The sequence below is a fragment of the Theropithecus gelada genome, chromosome 6, assembly GCF_003255815.1.
Source record: "Theropithecus gelada isolate Dixy chromosome 6, Tgel_1.0, whole genome shotgun sequence".
In the NCBI taxonomy this organism is placed as follows: Eukaryota; Metazoa; Chordata; class Mammalia; order Primates; family Cercopithecidae; genus Theropithecus; species Theropithecus gelada.
Genome location: NC_037673.1, coordinates 65,458,941 through 65,483,593, shown reverse-complemented (window position 1 = coordinate 65,483,593; position 24,653 = coordinate 65,458,941). Strand labels below are relative to the sequence as shown.

At 39.4% G+C, this 24,653-nt stretch overlaps 1 protein-coding gene across 2 annotated transcripts in view; it reads right to left on the bottom strand.

Moving 5' to 3' along the window:
* The window catches only part of PIK3R1 (phosphoinositide-3-kinase regulatory subunit 1), an 85,120-nt gene that overhangs the window by 18,310 nt on the left and 42,157 nt on the right, over positions 1 to 24,653 (bottom strand). For both annotated transcript variants that reach the window (XM_025387431.1, XM_025387432.1), the window contains exons 3-7: positions 9,630 to 9,722; positions 9,108 to 9,182; positions 3,451 to 3,582; positions 2,443 to 2,644; positions 2,167 to 2,246 (exon numbers count right to left, since the gene is read on the bottom strand). In XM_025387431.1, the coding sequence (XP_025243216.1) occupies positions 2,167 to 2,246; positions 2,443 to 2,644; positions 3,451 to 3,582; positions 9,108 to 9,182; positions 9,630 to 9,722 (582 nt within the window). The remainder of the gene's footprint in view (positions 1 to 2,166; positions 2,247 to 2,442; positions 2,645 to 3,450; positions 3,583 to 9,107; positions 9,183 to 9,629; positions 9,723 to 24,653) is intronic.

The window sequence follows — 24,653 nt, the reverse complement described above, 5'->3', positions numbered from 1 at the left end:
TGCTATGCTTTCAAAGTTCTGTCTGGTACTAGCACATGCTGTGGCAATGCTGAAGGACTCTAAGAAATTATTGCATTTTTTAAACCAGGCCTAAGAATCATTTCTTCAACCCAGGTTGCCATACTAGTCATTTGCACTGGAGCCATTCCTGAATACAAAAATGTTCTGGATGGGGATGTTTTGTTCCTGGAGTGGGCAGTACAATGTATGCACATATGAGAAGATACTACAACAGCCATTTAATTCCAAAGGTCCTATACAAATCACACAAAGTTCCTGGGAAAACGGCTCAAACTAGAATTTAAAACCTACTTGGATTTAATTTTTTAAAGAGGCCACATAAATACTGGGATGATCCAGCAAATGTTCAAGGCTTTGTCATTCTTTAGCAGAGCTGATGGAACTAATCCTCCTTTGAAACAGGCGCACCAATTGCTCAGTAGAGAAATATAGGGTCCTTTGACATATCAAACAGCTTTCTGGGTGGCATTATGAAAATAGTGCGGATACCCATTTTTACTTGGGTGGAATTAGGATGCAACTAACAAAGACATTTAACCAGTTGACACCAGTCAGGCTAATCAAACTCTACCACTGATTCTACTATACCTTGTGTAGTAGAAATTTTCCAAAATTCCATGTGATAAATTCATTTGTGGGTATCTGTCAAACCCTGTCTGGCGTTGGCTTCCATGTGTCTCTTCTCTCTAGAGGGGTGGCCACTGAAAAGATCAGGACTACCCCCTACTAGCCCTTCACTGAAAGCAGAGTCCAGCTCTCCCTAGTCTCTAACATAAGCCTCAACTTAAGTGCCACGTGCCACATCCCTATGCCCATTCTTTTCCACTAAGTCCAAAGGCAGCCTCTGAACACCAGCACAGAGCTGTCAAATCCATTCACAGTGACCTGTGTACTCACACGAGATGAAGCCTTTTGGCCACCCCCTGGACTGAAGTCCTAGGCCCTACCTGTTGACAGCCTTCTTTGACATAGTTTACCTAGAATTCTGGGCACCCCTGTTAAACATTCTGCTTGCTGTGATTTGGAACATCCCATGCTTGCCTTATCTACTATATCTGATGCCTCTCAACTCTGGTACCACAGGTACCATTTTGGGCCTGTCCACATAAACCTTTCCCAATACCCACATCTTCACTGTTTACCTACCCCATCCTCTATCCTACCCCCTTGCAGGTGGCTTTTGAGTCTAGGCCCTGGCCTCTCTTAGGCTGCCCCATCCAGATGCAAGTAACCAAGCCTGGCTGTGCAATACCCAATTAAGAAAAAGCACAACTTAACTCTCCATTGCATGATGATGAAACTGAGTCCCCATGCCTGTTCATACCGAGATAAATGTGGTAATCTGCATGTATTACCTATAATAAATATATTCATGGAGTTTCATTTAAGTTCCAGGAATAAATTAAGACTACAAGCAACACCTTTTACTGGTCCTGAAACTTCACGTATAGGACCCTAATCACTATTCTAAATCACCACTGTCGATTAGCTAACTTTTAACTGGTATATAGCAAAATGAGGTTGTTTAGACTTTCCACAGTAGAAGAAAAATACATCAGTTTAAATTAAATGCATTGCTAACATGGTCTACATTTCCTGCTTTGTTAAATGGCTAACTGAACAGCAGCCTGCTTTCAAAGAAGTGTCTGGCTTGCTCAAACTTGCTGCAGTGAACACTCTGGTTTCATACTGCTCGCATTATTGAAAATGTTTATTTTGACAGGCATTTCTCAGCATACCCACTTCCAAAACACACATTCTAAAATACTTTAAATTATATAGCAATTATAAATCCCCTACTTTATAAGTATTAGAAAGAAAAACAAAAATGTCAACAACTAAAATGAACTCCATAAATTTCTTCAACAACCTGAAGCATAAATGTTGAAGGGTACAGGGAACTCTCCAAACTCTCACCTAAAACCAAGTTTAATTTAAAATCCGCAAATGTTGAAACTCAGATAATAATTAACATATACACTATCACTCAGCTATTTGTTTTCTTTAAATCACAAGGTAACATATTACTACCAATCGTAATTCCATAAGAAGCTGTATTACTTCAAAGGAGGTTTACAGGCACCATTTTTTAAGGCTCTAAAAAAAGGAACAATGAGAGAATGTTAAATGTTCAAAAAGCATTACCTGGTGCAGGCTGTCGTTCATTCCATTCAGTTGAGATTAAAATTTCTATAACTTTTATGAGGTTTTCCGTATTATCAGAGCTGTAAGAAAGAGAGTTTATTAGAAACCTTTTCCCTAAAAGCAAACTCATTTTCATTATATACACTCAAGTGAACATGTGTGATAGCATTTGGGCATGCATCTCTGGAGTAGTATATTTAGAATACATTGTCATGACCAATCCATTTAGGACCACCCTCATCACCCCAAAATACATGTTTGTCTCCTTTCACTTACCTGGCTGCTGAGAATCTGAAAAGCATAGGGCTGAAAATTTCAGAGAGTACTCTTGCATTCAACAGATTTTTGCTGGAGGTTTGAGAGAGCTTGAAGAAATGTTTTAACAAATACTGAAGCGTAAGCCAATACTGATGAGGTATGCTAGGCGACCTAATAAGCTTCTTCAGTAGCTGAATATATTCTTCGGAGCTTTGTACTTCTACAAGTTTAAAAAAAAAAAAAAAAGAAAAGGGAAATGAGTAAGAGACTATTTCCAGGTATCGGTGAATAAACACCTAGAAAAGCTCTGTTCTTTCTTCAAGCTATAGGAGTCATTAAAAAAGTTGTTGGGAGAAGCACACGGTACATTTGTCCTTCTCATTAAAAAATGCATTATGAGAAAGAAGAAATCTCAGGTCAAATGGAAAAGCAAGAAGCTCAGTGTGTAAAAAAAACCACAAGCTGTTTAGGGTGTGCTGGCAGCAACTTACCCAGCATTGAGCAGCTTCATGTGTGATTGGCTAACTCAGAGGAGCATCAGATAAGTATCACAGGTTTTAACTTTGAAGGTTACGAACCACAGTTTCCTGTCCCCAGAGCACTTAACTGAACCTTAGCTCCTAAAACTGAGAGCCCTCTTCCCTTAACACATTCTGTTATGGCCACTCAGGGAAGGTGACAAGAACATCCCCCATCACTGGATCCTAGTCCCGGTTCCTTGAATCTGACACTAGTACTTGGAAGACCGTGTACTTCATTGACATACAAACTTTGTTAAGACCAGTAGGTTAACAATGAGCCATTTCTGATTCTGACATGCAGACGGGCTTCCCAAGCAAATGAGAATCTAGGGCTTCTCTTGGATGCCTGGGTAGAGGAGGAAATTTGAGGTGGTATTGTTGGAGGAGGAACAGGTGGCTACTACCACTATTTTCTAACCACTATCTCTATATATGCAACACATATACAAGCATATCTACATCTCCATGTATGTCCAATGAGGTCCTCAGAAGAGAAAAAACAAACCTTGAGCTAAAGAAATCATTTCACTGTAAACGGCTGCTGGAATGACAGGATTTGGTAAGTCCAGGAGATAGCGTTTGAAAGCGTCGGCCAAAATGTGCACATCGATCATTTCCAAGTCCACAGAGGCTGTATCTAGGAAACATTTTAAGAAATATTTCAGACATTTATTTTAAAGAATACATCAGTTGGGCTAATTTTCTGAACATCTGACTCATGTGACAAAAAAAAAGGAAGCAATATGAGGATAAATATAAGACACAAAGTATTCATTAGCTGTACTTCTTGTAGGGGTTGATCCTGGCATTTGGGGTAGAACAGTTTTTCCTGTGAGGTCTGTCCGACAAATTGCAAGCATTTGGGATGCCTGACCCCCTGCCCATGATGCCAGTAGCAGACCTCTGGACTTTGGGGCAACAAAAAATAATACCTTTGTTATGGGCTGAATTGGGCTGCATCTTCAGTGGTTACCTACCCCATCCTCTATCCCACCCCTCTAAGCCCAAACCCCTAATGCCTCTGAAAGTGACTGCATTTAAGTTAAAATGAGGCCATTAGAGTGGACTCCAATCCAATCTAATTGATATCCTTCTAGGAGGGGAAATGAGGACACAGAGACACACTAGGGATGCACAGGCACAGAGGAAAAAACGCTGTGGACACCGTGAGCAGGCAACCACCTGGAAGTCAAGGACAGAAGCCTCAGGAGAAACCAAACATGCCTTCATCTCAGACTTCTAGCCTCCAGAACCACAAGAAGTAAGTTTCTGGTTTTTGAGACAGAGTCTCATTCTGTTGCCCAGGCCGAAGTGCGTCTCTGGTGTGATCTCAGCTCACTGCAACCTCCACCTCCCGGGTTCAAGCGATTTCCCCTGCCTCAGCCTCCTAAGTAGCTGGGATTACAAGTGCATACCACCACGCCTGGCTAATTTTTGTATTTTTACTAGAGACGGGGTTTTACCATGTTGGTCAGGCTGGTCTCAAACTCCTGACCTTGTGATCCACCCACCTCAGCCTCCCAAAGTGCAGGGATTACAGGCGTGAGCCACTGTGCCCGGCCAAGTTTCTGCGTTTTAAGCCAAGCAGTCAGTGGTAACTTGTTATAACTGCCTGAGCAAACGAATATAGAATCCAAACATTTCCTAACACCCTCTGAGGGTGGTTCTGCCCTGACTGAGAAGGGTTCTAACTAGGAATGGTTAGTCATATAGTAAATGTTTCCGAAAACCTCAACTGGAAAATTTGAAAAATGCATATTCCCAGATTTCCTAAGACTTGAGTTGATACATTTCAGAATTCATGTAAATGTCACCAACAGAGTGGCGGATTCAACAGTAAGATACTACAGACTTTTAGCAACCAAGCTCAACAATATCCATGAAAATAATTTCAACATTTTTAGAATATTTCTCCCTAATTCTGGCTGAGTATTACTAATCTAACCTGTGGACATCAGACTATTTCAGAAAATCAAATGAGCATACCTGTCCAGTAAATGCCTCAGCTGGGAAACAGGTCAAGCGATCCAATAACGGGGGTGATACTAATCAAAACCACTCACCAGGCACTCACTATGCATGGCACTCTGAACACTTGGGTTGGAAAGAGACACAATGCCCAGCAGAAAAAAGGGATGCTAGAAACAAAGATCTGGGGGCAGGGCTGACCATGGGCCTCCAGAAAAGAAGAGGTCTTTGGCTGCTGCTGAAGGATGTACACTAGCAATGTGAAGGGTAATTTGAGGAAAGTGATCTGGGGACTTGTGTACTCAGTGGAGAAAAGATGGGCTGATGGGCAAGATACTACATTTGTAACAGCTTTACTAATGACAGTGTTAAGAATAAATTGGAAAGGAGTGCTGCTAGAAGTAAAACTACCAGTTTTAGTTCTCTGAATCAAGGTGATGGGGGTCTGAATTCTAATGCAGTTAGAAATGTGCAAGATATTATCAAGACCTCATATAACTCAGTGATTGACTGCATTGGGCTGTGGCCTAGGAGAGAATGAGGAAGTATGAAAGTTTACTGCAAAGTGTTTGAGTATAAGTGAGTGGGAGAAGGTAGTATCCTAGATACCCTTCAATGAAGTATGATAGTACAAATCATTCGAGGTTGAGCCTAAGACTACAAAAATTCCTTGGACATATCGTTATCATAAACCAAACCTGCCCCACTAAGTAGGCCAATGTTCCAAAAGTGAGTCACCCAACCACAGAGCTCTAAGAAAAGTCAGACTGGAATAGGATATGGACAGGTCAACTTGAGGAAAAGAATTACTAAATTTAAAAGGTGAGAGACAAAGTGTTAAATCTCTTAAATGTCCTACAAGCAACTAACCAGAGACCTATCACATGTCTAACAAATGTGGGAGGGGCAATACCATTGCAAGTCTTTGCCTAAAGGATCTATGTTGAAGGTAATGCAATTGTGAGCATAATTAAATACCGTCAAATAAAATCGTGTGTGTGTGTCGCTATAGGAATTCTCTATGGTCACCACCCTTGGCCGTGCTTCTGGTCTCCCATACACTTTGCCCCTGTGCATTTCATCTAATGTCTCTTTGCCCGGAAAATTAGTATTACTCAATTTGCTTATCCTAAAATATGTGACAAAACATTTGGTGATGCAATATAAATATTAAGATAATAAATATACACACATCCCTCCCTCAGGCAGGGTCTCCCTCTGTGCTTTTGCAGTGCTAATGAGCCATCCCTCTATCAAGGCACTTCCCAAAGAGTATAATCATTATATGGGATTATGTTTCCCCCTGCTAGACCAAGGTATGTCAAGGGCAAGGACTGTGGCTGTCACCTGCTCTTCTCGCATCCCTCAGTGTCTAGCACATACAATGTGTTAAATGTTTGTGGACTGAACTAGAAGGCTCTTAGAGTGAAGTTAATTTGTCAAAGCCCTTCTCTAACACGAGGTATATCAAAAGAACTTCTATAGTGTATGAATAAAATTATCTTATGCAGGTCTTTGGGTAATGTTACCTTATGTCAAATTCTACTAGAGTTAGTGACAAAGTCTGTTTTATTTCTCTGACTTCTGCTCTCTAAGAACCCTTTTCTGCACTGAAACTGGCCTAACGTGCTCTCCCACTAGCTATTCACACCTGTCATGTGATGACTTTTGAAGAGCTACATAATCTTTAGGTCTTGATTGGAGGAGTTTGCATTCTCTCCTACCTCACTTTTCACTGAGTCTACTCACGACAGGTACCCCGTAAACTCTCCAATCCTTCACTCCTCCCTCCCTCCCCCTGGAATGGAGTCCCCTCTTCTTCAGGTCTCTCCCTAGATGTCTGGAGACATTTCTGATTGTCACAACTGGGGAAGAATGCTGCTGGCACCTCGTGGGTAGAGGTTAGGGATGTGGCTAAGCATCCCACAATGCATGGGACAGGCTGCCACTCTTCCAGCAAAGAATTATCCAGCCTAAAATGTCAATAGTACCAAGGCTAAGAAAGCCCGAGTCAAGTTAAAAGAAACCAAAAACTGTCAGGTGAAGATCTGAATCATTAAAACTTGCATGAGACAAAGAAACAATTTATTTTAGGGCAAAATTAAAAAAGAGAAAAAAATCAAGGACTTTTGGAGTCAGAAAAATTAGCCACTCAGCCACTAAAAAATGTGAAAGAAATTATTTACCTGAGGGTCAGCTTTCTTTTCTGCTGAGTTAAAGTTACTAGGATGTACATCACAAGGTTAGTGTGTGGATGAAATAGCTTAGCAGGTGCTAATAAAAGTGGGCTATTGTCTGCCATGTCTGTCCTTTTCAAACACTGGTAATTCATAAGGTTAGTTAAAAGCCATAATTTTTTTTTTAGGTGTAAGTGACTATTTTGGAGCCTCCTCCAGGATATTATACAATATTTTTATGTATTGAAAAATCTTTGAGTTGGAAACAGACCTGGCAGATCCACTCCCAAGTTTGGACAATATTTATTTATATTTGGGGGGGGGGCACAAAATTCACTTTTTTAGCACAGACTCCAAATGAAACCACTTTTCTATGTGTTTTGATCTCACTGGGGAAGGAAAGCTGTCGGTCAAAATGTACCGTTGACGTGAGTCTTTGGTTGTTGACTCTATCTTGCAAGTGGTGTGAAGGGTTTTTTGTTCTTTTTTTTTTAACAACTAAACTGCATCATTCTGTGTTGATCACATTACAAACCTAACCACTATTTCTCAAATAACTTCCACTTCATCAGGCTCTGATGTCTAAACTTTTCCTGTGACTAAACATGTTCATAATTTGACCAATTTTCTGACCCAAACATGTGTCTTTATTTCAATTGGCTAAGGACAAAATTCAGCGTTTCCTTAATACTCTGATAAAGTTGTCAGAAATACCAAAAAACAAGCCTTTTCACCGTGAGTGTTCTGCATGTTAACTTCTAATGATCTGCTCTGTGGGATGTGCAGGAGGCAGAGCAGCAAAGAGGATATGCCCTGTTCGCATGCAACTGATTTCCATGTACAAAGAAAAAATGAAGTTAAATATTTTTTTAAAACATTTTTTTAAAACATTTGGTCAGAACATTTCAAGTGTAAGAATTTACTGATACTGATAAAGGTCTAGTCTCCTCCTTTTCTCCAAAAAGACCTCTTTTCTAGAAAGTCTCAGAAGCTGCCTCATTTTGAAACTGCCTCACGCTTCAAATTCTCATTTACTATCATGTGGGCATTCTTTGTACAATTATACCTCTGAAGGAGTGCAAAACTGGGTTTCACTCTTTTTGGTTTAAACACCTAAGTTCAGTTAAAATGATGTGAGGCAGTATATAATTTTTTTAAAGTGTTATGAGGGAATGAAGGATCTTGAGAGATTTTAGAAGTCAATATAAGAAGATGACTTGCTGGAATGCTGGCAAGTAAATTGATGTGTAGTTTTTTCTCTATGCCAAAGGAGGAAGTGGGTGTGTGGGGTACTAAAGTCCTCTTGGCTAAATTAATTAGTGTCATTTAACCAAACTGTCCTCAATTCTTCCCAATTCCACATCCAGTGACATGTTGGTTAGCTTGAAATAAGCCTCGGTGGGAATATTCATGCCACAAAAATGGGCAGACGCTACCAACCAGGGCCTTTTTCTTCCTAGAGAGTTGGTTTATCAGCACACCACTGAACATAACAATCTCATGATGTTACTTAATGTACTCAACACAAGAAAAAGCAAGAAAGAAGACAAGCCAGAAAGAAAGGGAAAGGGAAAAGGAAAATGGAAGGGAAAGGTAATAAAAGAAAAAGGGTGTCAGAAGAGACATTTCTTAAGTGACATAGGCTTAAAAATATTTTTTAACTGATTCAGATGAAATAGATGTAGCCAAATTCAGGATCAAGGAAAGATGGTAGATATACAGAGCGAGAGAAACATCAAGAGGTCGTTTCTCTCCTCTGCAGGACCCACGGCCTGCTGGCTATGATGATGGCCAACATGCCTGAAGGGAGGCATGCACACACTTGCAGCCCAACTCAGGAGAAAAATGTCAAAGGTCTGCACTGTTACCGTAACAGGGCAGGGGGAGCTGTGCATGATTTGAGTTCCCTTTACATTTAGAACATTGCATAGATTAAATTCCATTTTTTGTGTGTGCTTTACCTGGGAAAGCCAAGACCTGTCTTTCCCATTTGTATTTCTAGCTCTGTGACACTTACCACAATCAAGAAGCTGTCGTAATTCCGCCAGGTTGCCGGAGCTCTGTGTTCTGTATAGAGTTGAACATTCCAGACCTAGGACACAAAACAGACCACAGACTATGTATGCAAAACACAGCTCTCTGGAGAACCTGTGAGCCCGCTGCCAGAGACATTCCAGTTTCCATCCAGTATCTGTTCTAGATGCGTACCAAATATTCTTGGAAGTCAACTCGTACTATTAATCTTATCTGGCATGTCGATAATTTTGGCAAAACCATCTGGCCTCTAAGAAGAAAGTTAATCATATTTATTAAATTATGAAGAATTTAATAGTTTCCATATGGAAACTACATGTTAATCTAGAGTTAGAAATTATAGACCAAGACATTTTCCCCAGTACTTAGCCCTAAACAGTTTGAGTGTCCAGCAGAGTATCTGGACATAGCTGGTAGCAGGAAATTTACCTAATGAATGCACAAGAGACAAATAATAACAGCCATGAAATAAGGGTGAACTGATGCCCTCTGGCAGTCTGGTTACCTTTCTTTTCAATGGCTTCCACGAGCTTGATAAGAAGAGGCGGGGCAACGTCAGGAGGGGCAAACTGCTCTGCAAGATCCGGGAGAGTCAAAGCTGCAAACAACAAAATCCCACCATTGTATTTAATTTGGATAGTTGAATGCATTAGACCACAATGAAGGACGTACAAAATAATTTAATTACATCTGATCTTAGCAAACCCAGGCCCGAGCAAGAAGAACCCCTGCTCTGGGCTTTTGCACTGTCCAGGCCAAAGTGATATGCCCACTGCTTCTCACCTAGAGTCTGCTCAGAGTAATGCCCCAGAATTTCCTGCTGAGTGGCCTCTTATGGCCTTTCCCCCAGGTCCACCCTCCCCAGGGCAAACCCCCCTGTCTAGGTACACCCCTGGGCCCCAAAGTTGAGGGGAGTGGCAGGATGGATGGGAGTTTGGATGTGCAGGGAGAAGCCAGGGATGAACCAGGATCCAGCTCTCCGCATAATACCACACTCTAGGGCAGAACTCTCAGGAGCCCAAGAACCTGAATTCAGATCTCTCCTCCTGGTTATTAGGAAGAAATAACTGCCCAGAAAGGACGGGACAGATTTTATTGAACAGATAATAAAATTTTATTGGACAGATTTTATTGATTTTTTTGTTATAAATCATGTGGACATGATTTATAACAAAAATATTTAGGCACAGGTTACTTGGGCCTCTTTTTTGCATTCTTGCCCCCAAGCCTCACAAATGCCAAGTATGGGCTGAGTCTCAGATCCAGAAGCCAATATGAATGAATACTGCCCACTTGATATCAAATTAAATTTCTGTGTAACTTTGTCAAAGCCTTTGTTTATATATTTTTTGGTCAGTTAGTAGTTTTTAAAATGTGGTGTTTTCATAAACTTTTTCCGTGCGTTTTAACCGTTTGTAATGATACCAAAAAATCTAACTGGATGACACTCATAAATAACATTCCTCAACATTACATTGATAACCTTATTCTCAGTCCAAAAAAATAAAACCATTGTAAGCAAAAAAATTCTCAAATTATGCCAGAAGAGGGAGCTAAATATATTCATCTTAAATTTGTGAAACTGCAAAATAAAGGTAAATTAAAGTCATTATGAAAATATACGTACAACCTGTTTATTAGCCTCATCACTTGCAGTCTTTTCTAGGAACAATTTATATAATCTGAGAAAGACTAAATATTTGCGGTTTTGTTTCTGTGAGATTTTACCAGTATAGCTCTTTATTATAAACCATATACTATGGTAAACAAATTTCTTTTTTTTTTTTTTTTTTGAGACAGGGTCTCGCTCTGTCACCCAGGCTAGAGTGTAGTGGCATGATCATGGCTCGCTGCAGCCTCAACTTCCTGGGCTCATGTGATCCTCCCACCCCAGCCTCCAGAGTAGCTGCGACTACAGTGTACAGCACCACTCCCAGCTAATTTTTTGTATATTTTTAGTAGAGAGGGTGTTTTGTCATATTACCCAGGCTGGTCTCGAACTCCTGGACTCAAGCAATCTGCCCACCTCAATCTCTCAAAAAGTTGAGATTACAGGTGTGGGCCACTGCACCTGACCAAAAATTTTTAATTAAGCCTGTATTTCAAGTACTAAAAGTCAACATAGAACACATTCATGCTACCAAAGTAGTGTTAGTAAATTTTGATCTCAGAGAATGAAGTATGATTAAGTCGTTTTGCAAAAACACTCAGACTGCAGTACGCAATGTGCAGTACATAGACTGTCACATGATCTTTCCACCTAATTCTATTTAGCATTGCAACTACCCAGGATAAAAAGAAAAGAGCTACATTATGACGGAAAATCCTATAGCAGCACTGTCTATTAGAGCTTTCTGTGATGATGGAAATGTTCTACAGCTGTGCCCTCCAATAAAGCAATGCCTAGCCATGGTGGCTATTGAGTAAAATGCAGCCATTCCAACTGAAGAACTGAATTTTTTATTTTAACTGATGTAAATGGAAACAACCATATGTGGCTACTGCCCACGGTATTAGAGAGTATAGTCTTATCTGCCTGCACAAGGGCAAATTTTGTCAATGGCAGATGAAAGATTCCCAAGTCAGCTTTGTGTTAGAGACCCCACTCTAAAGCGATCCCTGAACACAAGGCATCTTAACATAGAGCTAATCAATATTTGAACTCAAAGCCCTGCAATGTTTACCACTCGATTTCTTGAGTGACTTTGTCCTACTGCAACATCACTGTAAAACATCTTAGGTTTCATAAAAGCACGAACGACCAGCCATTAACTTTCCAGTCACTGTGCAGAGGGCTGGGTGGGAACTTCACCATTCTCCAGTGTCTCCCACACCTGCCAGAGCTAAGCACCACCTGGAGAATGTGCTAGAAATACTGATTCCCAGGTACCATCCTAAATCTTCAGGATCAGAACATCCAGGAATGGGCTAGTAATCTGTTTGGGGTTAGAAATAAGCATTAGGACATACTCTTTTGATAAGAAAATTCGTGTGGGTGATCCTATGAAAAAGTTCAGCAATGACACCTCTCAAATCTCTGTATGTTAAAATGTAAATATATCTGAAAAGCACTTAAAATACAAATGTCTTAAAGATTTCATAGTCTAATTAAAATCATTATAAAATTTTAAAAGAAATATTATAAAATGAAAGGGCACACCATTTCATTTCCTCTGATAAATTATAAACCACTTCCCTTTGCCTTAATATCTACTCACAAAAGTATCCTCTCTCACAAACACCTTCTACACTGAACACAATGAAATATCATCCTATCAGCATATATAATAGAAGGGAAATATACAGGTAGAGAAATGATGTAGAAAAGTGTTATTAAGATCCATCATTGTGTCATTCCTTAGGCCTCTCAAACTAACAAGACTTAGCACACCCGAGATCTCAAAAAGCTAAAGATCAAATAGTAAATACATATCCATGCAACTCTCATGCAACCAACATGCCAATTCCTCTTCCCCTTTTCTCATAAATTACACAGGCATTTTTTTTAATTAAAAAAAAACTTTAATGTTGGCTCTGAAAATAGAATTACTTAATAAAGGTTTGTCTCAATCCAGTCTTATCAACACAATCATTTCTGCAGGCAAATATGAAAGTTAAATTAAATGATAATTAAAGATTTCATCTAATTGTGATTGAAATATGCACCCAAAAGTTGTTATATTGCTGGGCTGGCAAATGCTCATACAGAAGGGTTTCCAGCTCTCTCTTTCTTCATTAAGCTTGAAAAAAATTTTTTAAAAAGCAAAACCTCCTTGCTTTCCTTTGTCTTTTCAATGTTTTTTTGGCAAAAAGTGTTAATTTACCTGCAGTATCCTGCGCTACAAAACATCGTATGTTTTATGCATTACTCATTCAGGTGTTGGATGAAGTTTCTGAAAAGCACCGTGCTACACCAAGTCAGGTGTCTGTGAGAACACTGGAACTTTTCTCAAAATGCACACCAGACTGCTTTAAAAAGAAAAAAAAAATACACATAGGTACTAGGAAGTATAAGTACTCTTTTTGTAACGTATTGAGTGACTCCCCACTGACTTTTTAATATTGAAAAAAGCTTTATCGCTCAAATGTATGAATCATCATAGCTGGTCAGGATTTTGCAACTGGAGTTTGAAAATAGTAAATTTTACAAGGATGTTTTTTTAAAATAGCAATTCAAAGATTTTCTATTCCTTAGGACAAAATGTCTGTGAGTCAATCCATTTCCTCTTTAAAATATTTAGACTTGGGGAATGTGAAAGTTCTATCCAAAAAGCTTTAAAGTTTATATCATCTACTTCCAACAATAGGATCAATTACCATTGAAAGTCTAAAAAGCATTTTAAAACAAAATATTAATTTTTATGACAATCCTAAAATCAACTATGCCTTTAATTTTACTAAATACACAAGGTCAAGAATCACTTTTCCATTAGATTCAATTTTAAGAAATTCCAACAGGAAATGACAATTGCTAGGAATTACCAAATTTGGCAAGTTGTTCTTTGAAAAGTCCACGATAAAGCACCACGTTACAAAGTTTGATGAACCAAAAAATAATAGGACTAAGAACAAAAAGATGCAAATATTATCAATTATATGGGAGGGGTTGTATGGAACAAACACAGATTAACAGAGCACCATCCTCCAACAGTTTACATATAAATTCTCACTACAGTTCAGCTTTTGATTTTTATACCTGAGTAAGTAATGGGTTTTGGTTGTGAAGCTTGCTGTAGCACAGTGTATAAGTCTGGAGAACCAACTCCACTCTTCAGAATCAGGGCAAATTTGTTGATTCCTTTACTACAACCCAATCCCAGTTTTTCACTAGCTGAATCATTTTTCATTGAGAAATCAGTATTGCTTAGAAAGAAAAGGATAAATATCAGCAGAAATGTTTAAAAGTAGTGAATCCAAGACATGCATTATTTCAAAAGAAAGGAGGATTCAGCCTTCAATGTTGACCAGAACACCAATGAACTAGGTGTTCCAGGTTGCAGGAAGAATATTTGATGACACATCCGATGCTGCATTTTCCACTAGTTCTGGTTTTCCCCCTTTGCCCTGGTGACAGCCAATCACACGGAATAGAAAAAGAGCCTTCTCTCCAAACTTCAGCCCTTCCCAAACCACTGACATGGACAGGCCTCGACAGTCCTTGGGCACCAGCGGTGTGTGGGAGACAGTGGCATTCTTTGCATTAAGTGGTGCCAACACCGTTATGAAGTGCAAAATGAAACCAGCACACAGCTGCACCTTCGGGAGGCATTCTCCATAAAAAAAGATATTTTCAAGTTAGTGCCTGGCAGGGCCGAGTGGAAAGTTTAAGCTGAAACACTGGGACTCCAGAGGCTGCCCAAGCCAAATATTTCGTTACTGATGGAAGCAGGTTGGAAGTGTGTGAAAAACTGTCACTTACCTCTAAAAATGTAATACAAAGAAAAGAAAGTGTATATGCAAAGTGTGGATCAATATTATATCAAGATGTTAGTCTGTCTGCTAACTGCTACTGAGTCAAAGCTATTTCTGTCTGAATCTCTCTCAGGACTTCAAGTGAAAAATGTATATTCTGGTGGGCAAATCTAATCCCAATTCTTTTCTTAAATAAACCTTTTAAGCATATTCATACTTTATGCTTGTAATGATTAACATCCTGAACTTTAAACTTATTAAGCTTTATGGGTGACACTACAACAAATGATGGCCTGTGCTCTTTAAGCAAAAACAAAGCAAAAAATCCAGCGACAAGTTCCTTAATTTTGGGACACATCTGTTTAATCAGTAGTAAAAAAGTGATTAGAAGCAGAGCTTTAAAGCCAAAGAGGCTTAGGTTTTAATCCTTGCTTTGCCACGTACTGAATTCAGCAATCTTGGGTGAGTTAATTAACTTGAATCCCATTTATTCATCTGTAAAATGGGAATACTTATGTGCAATAATAAGGATTAAATGAATAATATATATATATAAACATGACAAGCCTCATGCCCAGTATGTAGAAAGCACAAACTAATAGGTAGTTATTATTGTTAGAATTAGTCATGTAATCTTTATTATTGTTTAGATTATGGAAATCCACTGATTGCGACTGCAGGTTTTAAGACCACAAATTATCATACTTAGACCCTTCTCAATACTGTTCTAAGGAAGTAAGCTGGAAGCATATTTGGTAAACACTTGCATTTTGCCTTTGTATATATACATAATACTCAAAATCCTCAGAAGTCAAAACCAAAATATTTTCAATTTATCACACTTTTCCCCAAAAGGACCACAATACTAATATATTTGAGTCACTAGACTTCTTCACATTCAGAATACTGAACACTGAACACTGAATGTGAAGAAAAAATGAAGTTGGAACGACTGTGTACTAAATTATATTGAGCATGGTGGAAACAAGAACTTTTTTTTCTTTTTTGGAGGAAGGAGAAAAAAAGTATGGGCAACTGAAAATGAGAGTACAAAGAGTAGACGTGGAAATAAATCTTCAGCCATAACTATATTATTTTCAGAGATAACTAGCAGGAGGGAATTAAAAGAGTTGCCAACAGATTTAAACTAGAAGTTTGCAAATCTCCTCAGATACCCTAATTAGTCTTTAATATCGTTAAGTTTATCTTCTCCCATTTATCTCTCCTGCCGCACAGCTAAAAACAAATGAAAGGGATTTGAGATCCTCTGTCCATTCGTTTTATTTCTAGACAACAGACTGGTATAGAAAACAAACAGCAGGCAAAGATCTTATTAAACATAAGCAGACCTAACAGCTTTGTTTCTGATAGCCTTAGCTAAAGCCTCAGAGTTAAGAGGTAACTGAAATGCAAGATTACATTTAATCTTTGACAGGCTAGCCTAATTAATTGTGATCCTTATCACCTAAATTGGAGTTTGATTCTAAGATTACAATTTACAGTGTGTAGCAAATTAAAATGCTAGGCAGGATATAAATGGGGAAGAAGGGGCTTCCTCCTCTCCTCATCAGAAAAATAATTTATACTTGAGTCCACAGGATTTTTGAAGCCAATGATTTATAAGGAAAGTTGGTCTTTCGGTGTGCTAAGAAACATTTCATACGATGTGTGACCCAGAAGCCCCCCAAAAGAAAAAAGACAAATCATAGGCCATACCACGCAATGGGCGGTAGGCTGTTTGCTGAATGAATGATTAGTACTGAACATCAACTAGGAGCCACATTCCCACAGTAAGTATTTTACAAAAATATTTTCATTTATTTTTCATAGCAGTTCAAAGGTATATAGTCTCTATTATCCCCAATTTAAAGGCAAGGAAACTATTTGGCCAATGTCGCAAAGTTCTTAAGTAGTGCCTATGTATTTAGTTTGGGCTTGTCTTCCCTGCGCCAGAGTATACAAGTGCCAGTCAAGGAAAGAAGCTTATAGTAAGTTTCCCAACACTTCCCGCAAGCCTCCCTTCTTTAAAAGGTATCTGCAATAAGGGTATTACGAAACACACAGATATCTGATGGTCAACCCCACAAGGGGAATAACCTTAATACTTTCTGATTATGTTCAAGTTAAATGATCTTGATAATAGCAGTTTTTGTACTTCCTCCCCAAATAACAAGTTAATATATTCTCTCTCGTTATGAACTACTTTGAAATGCAGATAATTAACACTGTAAATGGAAAAGCAATAGGAGCCCCTATTAATAACCAGAGAAAGGCAGGGGCATTCCAGACGAACCACACTATCTCTGGCTGAGGGCAAACTTGTGGAGACACTTCTCTCCTACTTACATGTGATGATAAATTTCAGAGTCAAACTTATACAATGTCATGTTAGAAATGCTTAAAAATAATAAAGCAGAGTCTTAAAATGTAACTTGAGAAGCTGCGATGTCACAAGCAATTGAAAGATCCCCTGATTAGTATTAGGACAGGGCAGGGGATGGAGAGGAACTGGACAGAAAGATGCTACTGGCAGACTAGAGACCAGAAAGAAGCTTTGGATACAGGCTGGGACCTCACTGACAGTGCAGAAGCAGGCCACTGGCTGACCAATGAGAAAGTGAGTGGGGAGAGAGAGAGGAACTGCCAAAAAGGCAAGTTTGTCCAGCCAGACCGAACAAGCACTCTTAAGAAAGCCTGGATGGAAGCGAGGAGAAAAAAGCAAGCACCAGATTCCTTTCAAATAACTACAGAGAGTAGGAGTTTTTTTCTCTGACATTTTTAAATATCCTGAAAAGTTTAAAGAATTGCTTAGTGAACGCCCACATTATCTTTCACCTAGACTCTACGATTAACATTTTATCATATTGGCTTTATTTACATGTTTATCTGCCAGCACATCTTTTTTTTTAAAAGATGCATTTTAGGCCGGGCGCGGTGGCTCAAGCCTGTAATCCCAGCACTTTGGGAGGCCAAGACGGGCGGATCACGAGGTCAGGAGATCGAGACCATCCTGGCTAACCCGGTGAAACCCCGTCTCTACTAAAAAATACAAAAAATTAGCTGGGCGAGGTGGCGGGCGCCTGTAGTCCCAACTACTCGGGAGGCTGAGGCAGGAGAATGGCGTAAACCCGGGAGGCGGAGCTTGCAGTGAGCTGAGATCCGGCCACTGCACTCCAGCCTGGGCGACAGATCGAGACTCTGTCTCAGAAAAAAAAAAAAGATGCATTTTAAAGTCAGATGCGAAGTCAGCCGCTACAGACTGAATTGTGTCCCTTCCCCCCAGATTCATGTTGATGCCCTGACCCTCAATGTGATAGTATTTGGAGACAGGGCCTTTGGGAGGCAGCTGAGTTTAGAGGAAGTCCTGAGGACAAGTGCTCTCACAATGGAATTAGTGCCTTTATAAGCAGCAGCACCAGAGACCTTTCTTCCCACCCTTCCCATGTGAGATCACAGTGACAAGGCAGCAGCCTGGAGGCTAGGGAGAGGGCCCTCACCAGAGCCCAACCACACTGGCACCCTCTGAGAAATAGATTTCTAAATGTCTATGGTGGTACAGACATAAACAGTCTGTGGTGTTTTGTTATGGTAACCCTGACCTAACACATCAGTACACTACACCCAAAGAAAGGAATGGAACCCTGTTTAGAAAATGTCAATGTCAAACACAAATTCTGTAAGTGTTTAGTAAATACCCTCTATGTGTCAGAATATTACCAAGAGCAGTGGTTTGAGGCAGTGGTTTCCCAACTTTAATGTACATATTAACAGCCTGATTCAGGTCGGGGTGGGGTCTGGGATTCTGCATTTCCAGCAGGCTCCCAGGTGACGCCCACACTGTCAGTCCTCGCACCACAACCACACTCTGAGTAGCAAGGATTGAGGCTGACCCCACCTGCCACAAAGAGGAAATCCAGACCACTGTGGGAGACAGAATCCCAGTGATTGACCTTCTTACTGATAACTTGTTGCCTACATGCCTGAATTTTACAGGCTGATCTTACACCAGACCCCAGTTGATGCTTATGGACTGGAGGGTCTAGCTATCATATCAAATTCGGTCTGATATCACAATGAATTAGGTATCAAAAGAGAGATTAGCAGCCGGGAGCTCTGCTGCCCTGTGCATTGTGTACTGATAAGTGGGGAGGGACTATGTAAGCCACAACTTGCCCAAGGTCCCACAGGAAGTTCCAGCCGAGGACCGAGGCCTCCTGATGCCCATGCCAGAGCCTTTCCCACCTCACCACATTCAAGAGGACTTTGCTCTTTGTATTTCCTGTGGGGTGGGAGGAGTTAGGGAGGGACTGAAAATGTTAGGCTGATGACAAATTACTACTACTGATGATAATTCCCATGTGGTGAACACTTAGTGTAAGAGACTCTGCTCAGCGTTTTATCTCATTGAATCTGTACAACGCTCGAAGGAATTATCATTGTCCCCATTTTACAGGTGAGAAAACTGAGATTAAGAAAAGTTAAACAAGTTGCCTGAAGTCATACCAGTAGTAAGAAATAAAGCTAGGATTTTAAAGAACAGATGGGACTTCAAAGCCAACTGTAACCCCTCTGTGAATCTAGGTTGCCTTTTTAGGCAGACACGCTGCGTGATGCCATATGTGAGGTTAAAAAATCTTTACATGACACTGATGGACAAGCACTTGGCGACAGTTGCAACCCTTAGTGACAAGAGGTGCGTTTTTCAACTTGAGCTTGGACTGGAAGGCCAGCTTCTCACCATCACCTCTGCTTTATCAGTATTGAAGCCCTGCCAGCCCACTCAGCCAGGCTAAATATTTTCAAGACAGCATTTATTAAATATTTTCTCATAAAGCTAAACAAAGCACATTCTTCCCCAAGGATGTAATGGGTTTTATACAGCTAAATATAGCTAGCTAACTTATCACTTTTAGCAAGGTACAAAAGACTCTTCTAGTTAATCATCAGGTGGACAGAGGGCCCCGCAAATAACTTTTTTAAAATACATATTTTGTAATATATATTTGCAAGCACCCCAAAATGAAATCTTAGTAAAATATGCTTAACAAATATATGAAGGGAGTTGAAGCACCCATGATCAAAAAGGGAGAGAAAGGGAAAGCAATGAACTGCATGTGGAATTGCAAAGAAAAATAAAGGCAAGAAAGGCAAGAGGCCTGGAAACATTGTACAGAAAATTCCCTATCAGCTGGTGCAGAAGAAATGCATAAGATAATATTTATTCAGACTTCATTTTAAAAGTTTGAAAAGATCACTGAAAAAAGACTATATATATTAAAAAGTAACAATTTTGAGATAAAAGTAAACACAATCCTTAATTGTGTAAGGAATCAGAGTTTAATAAAATGAAGCAACATACTTTCACTACCTCAGACAAAAACAGACCATGATCAGCAGTGAAATGAACAAGAGGCTGTTCACCTGTCTGCTAAAGAAATTATTGGGCTTCTTCTGGTTACGGTTTTAGAATTATAACTTGAGATGGGTCAATTTGGGCAGATGTTGGACCCTATCACTACATTCTCAAAAAAGCTCAGGGTAATAAATAGTACTACAGTTACTAGTGCCAAACCAATGCACTTAAGAAAAAACATACCAAACTGATATACAGAAGACCCTGTAGATATAGTAGAACCAAAATATAGAATATATATATATATATCGATTATAGAAAGAAGCCTGGTCATGTTCTCAAAAAGATTCTCAGAAATAAGCCAACAGATACAGAGAGGTGATATTTGAGTAGTGAGTGAATTCTAATAATTGCTCAAGAGTCAGCAGGGAGAAAGTTATGTCAATATAGACTAGAGCTAACTGGTGAAAGGGGTCAACTAAAAGCTTCACTCAGAGAGGGAACTATTCAATCGGTCATTTTAATTAACACTTTAGATTCCTGATGGAAATACAATGTTAACAATCTGTAGATTGAACACAGCAAAATGTTGGCCTCCTATAATGAAAATCCGTACAACGTTGTTAATGAAAAAGTAGCAGTGACTCAGGCTGGTGGACGGCCCAGAGGTGAAAGCAATCATTTATCACTGCGGGGTATTCCTTTCTGCATTATCATCTCAGAGTCGCCTCTTCCTTAACAACCATAACAACCTATGCTCCACTTCTCTGTTGCGCCATTTCTGTCTTCAGCTGAAAGGGAAGTGATAGGGCCTGAACCACAGGAGGGAGTTTGTACATTTTGTTCTATTAGATTAGGCCTCAGTAACTTTATGAATTATAAGCTGTCAACTACTTTTTCATCTGCTATAGAATATGCTTCTTAGAAATTGTGGCTATAAATAAAACAACAGATGTTCTTTGTTGGCTCTAATAGGAGCTTGAGTAATTTTTTAAAAAGGGCTAGAAGTTAAGCAAATTATCTAAAAGGCTGTTTCAGGTTTCCCCTTGTTGGTCATCTTTTATGTTAGCCTTCTGAAGACATTCATTTTAGCCCATAAATTACTTTTTGGGGCCATTTAATGTAACCTACTGGAAAAACTAGAAAGGGGTTTTCAATACAATTGCTTTCTTTCTGTGACTTTTTAAAGAGTATTGATTAAATCCCCTACCTATTTATGATTGTCACTATATCATATAAAAAGCAATTGAAAAGGCACTGTGCTAGTAGAAAAAAATCAGACAATGGATGAGGCCATATGTTCCAGATTTTTCTGCCAACAACATGTTGGTAACTTTGGGCAAAACATTTAATGTCTCCGGGCCTCACTGTCATAACAGTGAAGTGGTAGAGGTTTAACTAGATGTTCTAAAATCATTTATAGTTCTTAAATTCTGTGTTTTAGAGAAAATGTCAAGGAGATCACATGTCCCAACATAAAATTACTAAATTTACATCTAATCGCAAATTACTTAAAAAATAATTCTATATTATCTTTAGCCACTACGTGTTGAAAATCTGGAAGAGATCACAGGCATCTGGAGAATGGCTGGAGTTGGCACCAAGCGAAAATTACTTCAAATATGGAGGGAAGGAAGTTAAATAAATGGGAGAATGGCAACATTTAATTATACTTCACTGGGCTACACTAACTTATAATTTCTAACCCAGGGGATAGGTGGTTTAAAATAGTGTTTTGGTATAAATTTTCACTTTGCCAGAATGAACGGTAAAATTCAAAATGATGAAAACATTTCTGTGACTTCTGTATGTGGATCTAACAAAAGACAACCAATTCCATGTTCTTAAATGTATTCCAAAGTTACAGCAGTTATAAATCAGAGAATGTAACTTGGCTTCTATAAATCATGGGGTTGCGGGGAGGAGGAGATCATGAAACTGAGAGCAACATGAAGAGAGAGAGGTGAACTGTCACTGCCCTAGTCATTTAGGTTATTTCCTTGAGTCATGATAACCGCCTTGTGAAATACATCAACCTCATTTTGTATGTGGGAAAGAGACTCAGAGGTTTGGTGACTACACCAAGATCACTTAACTAGTGTTTGGCAGAGCAGATATTACAACCCCTGTCTGGCTGTATCCAAGGGCCCTTCTCTTTCCACTTCATCTTTGATTTTTTTTTTTTTCTCCTCTTCTCCCTCTTTGAGTTTCAGCATTAAATTGCTAATAAATGCAATTCAGTTGGACAGTTTGAGATTTTTAACCAATGCATGCACAGCACTGCTGAGCTCTAAGAGATGATGGGAGGGGAGAGTCCATGCAAAATGAGCTCATGATCTACACAGTGAGTACAAATGTCAGGGATAAAACAGATAAAGGGGCTTAATTAGAAGTCATGAAACTTAGAGGAAACAGCTCCATTTCCAAAACCTCTGTGGGTTTATCCATTCCCCTCTGAGAGTCATTTAATTCTTTGGAAAAGAATACATTCTCAAAAATGTGGTATTTCTGATTACACAAGGTCAGAAATAATACACTAAAAACTGCCCTTAGTATCTGAGGCTCTCATTACCAAGAAGCCAATAATAATCATGGCCAACATACACAACATACTTAGTATGTATCAGGCTCTATGCTAAGTTGCTTTACTAAAATTATCTCAGAAAATATAATCTTTCACAACATTATAAGAAAGGTTCTATCATCATTTTCATTGCACAGAGAAGAAAAACAGGCTCAGAAGTGATTTGTCCAGGCTCACACAGCTGTACTAGTCAGCACCAGGATTTAACTGATAAGAGATGACCTGGTTTAGAGGACATAAAGGCAGCTCCCTTCCAAGAGATCCTAATGCACTCAATGTCATCCCATGAGGCCCCATAGGGCATATGGTTTCCTTACAAACTGTACCCCTTTTGGGGGGCAGCTCAGTGCACTACTTTGGACGTTAAGCCAAAAGCCAGGCAACAAAGTTAGAAAAAGAGTTCTCTAGCCAAAAAGACCTGGAAAGCAGACAGTTCAAGAATAGCCACTCTTTGATCAATTTCTCTACTTACTGTAATTTTCTTTTTCTAAGATATTCTATGGGATGTTTAGCGTATCTGGTCTATGTTTACCAAATGAGAACAGAACCCCTCCCCCTCATGGTGACAACCAAATTTCCTCACTCTTGAAAAATCACAGTAGGAGATAAAGTGTTTCCATAGTCATGCCTTCTAGCAACTTCATTTTGGAAGAAAAGGTGCAGAAACACAAAATAGCCAATGAGTCGAGTTTAGATAAGGAATTAAGGGGAAGAATGACTTTCAGTGCTCTGTAAATAGTGGGGTCTCACTGTAAGCCACACATGTAATTTTACATTTTCTAGTAGCCACATCACAAGCAAAAACAACAGGTGAAATTTAATCTCTTATTTAGCCCCATATATCCAAAATATAATCATTTCAACATACAATCAATATAAAAATTATTAAGCAGATATGTTAGTCTTCATTTCTCTCTTGTTTTCCACTCACGGCACATCTCAATTTATAGCAACCACCTTTCAGTGGCTCAGTGTGGCTTTGACATGTGGCTGCTGGCTCCTACACTGAGCAGCATGGCTCTAGAGGATGGCCTTCAATTTTTCTTTAGTGTGAACTTGGTTACTTGAAGAATGTGTTAGCTTTGAATTCAAAGATAAGTATAAAGAAAAAAAGTATCATATGCCTTAGATGCTAAGAGGGTCAAATAAGAGTTCTATGTCCTTTTACTGTTAGCATGTATTAGATAAAAACAGCTTAACTCTATTGGAAGGCATTTAGTCAAAGTTGACAGGGGAGCTGGGGGCACTGATAGTGTTTGTTATATACTAAGAACCTGCTGGAATACTAGGAACTTGGCATCCTGGCGTTTGTCACCATGCAGGGTGTAGAGTCAGAACATCTTCAGAAATGGCGTGATTAATAACAGTTTCATCTGATGGCTCTCCATCTGCCACTGGCTTCCCTTAAAATAAGCATCAAAAGTATCTGTGCACCTCTCATTAGAGACAGTCTGCTGACTGCAGAAGACAGAAGGTTCCACGATCAGGGAAAGACTGATATGGTTCAGCTATTAAGTCAGAAAACCGAAGGCCTGCTTAGGTTCACATCTTGACATTATGAACTGCAATAGTTTCATTTATAAAGTTAGTGGTCATTAACGTGTCCGATACTGGCTACAAGACAAATGAAAAGAACTTAAAGAGGGCAGAGGTCAAAATATGTACCTAGTATTAGAGGCAGAGGCAGGCAGCTTAAGGAGCTGCTTTTCTTCCTAAGATGGCTCAGAGATGTACATAACACAGGAGCCTCAAATTCAAAGTCTCTAATACATCCTTTTTCCAGAACATGCAGTTTAATGAATCCATCCCTACAGAACATAGAACCTATTTTTCAACTGTGTTGGTTACAATGTTAAGTGCATCCTGGGCTTCAAACTCCTGCTAAAAAGGTAGCATCCCAACGAGCTGTGGAGGAGATTTTGAAGCAATTTAGCACCTCGCGCTGTCAGATGTTTTCTTACAACAGGTGCCCACAGTGCTTGCTCTAGTCCTAAAACCTGACTCTAAGTGCATAGACTGTGAAGTTTCAGCCCAGCTCCTAATTGACTCTTCTAAGAAAAAATGGGCTTCACAGCTCAAATATCTGCTTCCAGTTTGGATCCCCAAGAGAAAACTATGTCTTCTAAAAATTCAGGATGCTACTGTTTTCCCTAAGCAGCAAATGTGTTTTGGGTGTCAGA